The sequence below is a fragment of the Sinocyclocheilus anshuiensis genome, unplaced genomic scaffold, assembly GCF_001515605.1.
Source record: "Sinocyclocheilus anshuiensis isolate Anshui unplaced genomic scaffold, SAMN03320099.WGS_v1.1 scaffold1165, whole genome shotgun sequence".
Classification (NCBI taxonomy): Eukaryota; Metazoa; Chordata; class Actinopteri; order Cypriniformes; family Cyprinidae; genus Sinocyclocheilus; species Sinocyclocheilus anshuiensis.
This window is the reverse complement of record NW_015554150.1, coordinates 56,248-59,912: the sequence shown is the minus strand read 5'-3', so window position 1 is coordinate 59,912 and position 3,665 is coordinate 56,248. Positions and strand designations below refer to the sequence as shown.

The 3,665-nt window shown below is 34.0% G+C and overlaps 1 protein-coding gene across 2 annotated transcripts in view; it reads left to right on the top strand.

Moving 5' to 3' along the window:
• LOC107670671 (radical S-adenosyl methionine domain-containing protein 1, mitochondrial-like) overlaps nucleotides 1–3,165 on the top strand; it is a 19,676-nt gene extending 16,511 nt beyond the window's left edge. Inside the window, exon 8 of one of the 2 annotated variants that reach the window (XM_016463346.1) lies at nucleotides 2,928–3,165. In XM_016463346.1, coding sequence (XP_016318832.1) covers nucleotides 2,928–2,993 — 66 coding nt within the window. In that variant the 3' untranslated portion in view covers nucleotides 2,994–3,165. Of the gene's footprint in view, nucleotides 1–2,703; nucleotides 2,721–2,927 lie in introns of those variants that run through there. The other variant, XM_016463347.1, reaches the window with a different exon arrangement.
• The last annotated feature ends 500 nt before the right edge of the window (nucleotides 3,166–3,665 follow it).

Below are 3,665 nucleotides of genomic sequence, written 5' to 3'. Positions count from 1 at the left end.
CTGGTAAAATTCGCATTCCAGGGGCTAAATATCACGTTATTGAGGTCGCTTCAACCAGCGGACATGAAAAACAACCCGGGGCAACAGTGATAAAGTAGCCCAATTCCACGGGAAAACCGCAGACTTGGCAACACTGTGACGGATACAACGGACACGAGCGCTGTCTCGGCGTGACCACAACAGCTTGACGTTGTCTAATTTGGCATGGTCTCCCTGCTGCACTAATAGTAGTAAGGCTTTCCTCTGTGTTTACATATCCTTACAAGTACAATTTTAGCTGTATTATTTGTATCCCAACTGTTAGACAAAATTTACACCCCTGTTTAGAATTATCACATAATTTAAGATATGGGTAAGAAAATGTATATATTTATATCGTTTCATATAGTTAATATCACACGAAGAGTGCCGTTTTGTTTTTTTTCTCCAAAAGTAAGCATGATTACAAATGTGATATTGATTTTATACAACAGTTCAATAAAGAAGTAGTTCATATTAAGAGACTTAAGTTTTAGACACCATATTTCCTGTTTTTGCTCCATTTCTCCAACAAAAATAATTTCAAACACAACCACAGCGCTGTTTTGCGTCTCTGAGCAACAGGACTCTGTTTTGTCCCTGAATGAATCACCCCGTTTAAATGATTCGGTTCCAACGCAATGACTCCCTTATTAACAGTGACTTTATGTCACCTACTGGCGGTTTTAATTTAACATTTAAGGTACCTTTTCATTTTTAAAATAATTTCAAACATCAGTTTTCAATGTTTTATTTTTAAAATGTCAAAACATTATTTATGCATTTGTAATTGCAGGTTAAAGTATTTAATGTCCCTCAGAGCTGCATTAAACTGTGTAAATGCAATATAACAAAGAGTGAAAAATTTAAGGGGGTCTGAATACTTTCCGTACCCACTGTATATATATATATATATATTAGCAAATTTTTTATTTTTATTTATTATGATTGTATATCAGTTATCTTTTATTTTTTTTATACTAAGTAATGATTGTCTTGGAGTATGTGTATGTTTGACAGAATATCAAAAACTTCAGGAGTCAGCTGTCCACGGCAGTCCTTAAGATACCCGCACAATAACACACTCAGCAAAATATCGTCTAATTATCGTTATCGATAAAATCACAGAATATTATCGAGATATAATTTTTTGTCAATATCGCACACCCCTAATTTGTTATTTAATATAATTATTTATTGATGATAATTGTTTAAATTTAATATAATAATTAATACTTTTAACTCTTAACCATTTTCTTAACAATGGTTTAAAGGCTGAAATGTATAGTTTATCATTTTATAAAACTTAGTTTTTGTGAAAACTTGTATCTGAACTTTAAAATTATGCTTTTTACAGTAATTTTACAGTTTAATATGGTACTACATTGCCCTACCCCGCTCATATGGTATTAATGGTGCATAAAGAAGATCTGTAAAGTTGCAAAGACTAAAGTCTCAAATCCAAAGAGATATTCCTTATAAAAGTTAAGTCAACCACACCTACCTAAAATGGCTCTTTCTAACACGCCCCCACATGTCTACGTCACGATGTGGGAAGATTTGCATAATGCTGCATAACTTTGCGAAATGTTCGCGCAAAGAAAGAAGGCGTAACTTTTATTCTCCACAGCAGGGAAGTAAGTTTTTTTTATATTTAAAGAATTTGCCATTGATGATTCAAACGCGAGTTTTGAGCAGTGTAGAGTAGCGCTTGTTTGTTGTTTCTCAGATCACAAATGCAGACATGGTTTTATGTTTACGCAGCGCGATACGTAAAAAGACAGTATAAGTCATTATAATCAGTAATTATGTCCCCACTGGATGCAACAAATGCCTCATTTGTAATGGTTTTTATTGGTTTTGTCTCGTCCTGCTGGGAGACGGCATCACAGTATGTTAAGGGGCGTAACATTTCCGTCACACGCTTGAGGCATTCGGCCAATAACAGCGCACTAGATTGCTGGCCAATCAGAGCACACCTCGCTTTTTTAGAACGATGAGCTTTGTAAAAATCGACGCGTTTCAGAAAGGCGAGGCATAGAGGAGAAACAATAATGTACATTATATGGAAAATAATGTGTTTTTTTTAACCTTAAACCGCATAAACGCATTGCATTACACCAAATACACAAAATAATGTTCTTTTTAGCAACGTCATATGACCCCTTTAAAAAAGGTCTTAAAAAGTCTTAAATTTGAGCTTAAAAATCCTGCAGAAAACCTGAGAGGAAAGAAAATAAACTTTTTTGTGATACAAGAAAGTCTTAATTATGATTTCAGGAGGTCTTAAATTTGGGGATGGAAAGACAAGAATTGTCATATAGCTTAATGTGATGATTAAACTTCAAAAGGCCGTGATTTCATTAAATAAACATGATCGCTAATAATTGATAAATAATTTAAGGCTGAAATGTGAAGTTTGTTTTATAAAACTTTGTTTTTGTGAAAACCTGTATATGAACTGTAAATCATGCTTTGTACAGTCTTCTTAGAGTTTAATATGTAACCATAGACATTGCCCTTCCCCACTCGTATGGTATTAGTTTTATTTGTGCAGGTCTCAAAAAAGGTCTTAAAGTCTTAAATTTTAGCTTAAAAATCCTGCAGATACCCTGTAAATTGGGGTGCCATTTTAGATAAAGCTGATGAAGTGACTGATGCCTTTTATTTTTTTTTATATTGTAGCACTGGGAGTTATTCAGCCCAGAAGCTGACCTTCAACAAACTTTTGGAGAGTTAGAAAATGTTCAGGAATTGCAAGCCAGGGGGACTTTTAATACTTAATGACAGCTAATGTTTACTGCATAAATATTTGTACGTTTTTACTCTTTAAATAAACCAAGTGTGATTATACATTGCATTTTCAGTTATAGATCAGTACCCCACTGATGCTTATCTTTATGTTTTAGGGGTTTGCGGTGCTCCTGGGAAGGGTTAGCATTGCTGGACAGCATCTTACCCACAATGCTGCTTGAATTAGAGATGTTTTTCAAAAAGCAATACACCAGCAGAAAGACAGACCTCCAGAGAGACAGATGACAGTTTGCAACAGAGAAATATGAGAAAGAGATTGCACACAAGGCAATAGGTAATAAGGTAAAAATGAAACAAACTCCCATGAGGAGAAACACGTATTCTTGAAGAATGAACATGGGTCAATGACGTGACACTTTTTTGTTATTTATTAATTTATTCACAAATACAGTGTGTTCTTTTCTATGGTGAACATGTTTAATTTCTGAATTAAGGGTAAATATATAACATAGGGTAAATATGTGAGAATGATATGATCTTCATATAATATTGAAGAAAAAAATTTAATCCTTGAATGGAAAACAATGTTTAATGTTCGCGTGAAATAGAAAATTACCCTGTTATGAATTCATGTGAACAATTCTCCTGTGCATATGCTTCATTTTTTTTAAAAAGCTTTTTGGCATTAATCAAAATGTCATAACTTCCATTGAAAACGACAGATTTCTCTCTGGTGACGTATGAAGGACATCTCCAATCATTTACTGTAGTCCACTTAAACAACACCCACAACTCAAAGTCCAATCAACAGCTATACATTTTTTTTTCTTTGGTATTAATTTGTTGTACTCTGATGTACGTTACAGCATGGAAGGGGAGATCTGCTGCTACTT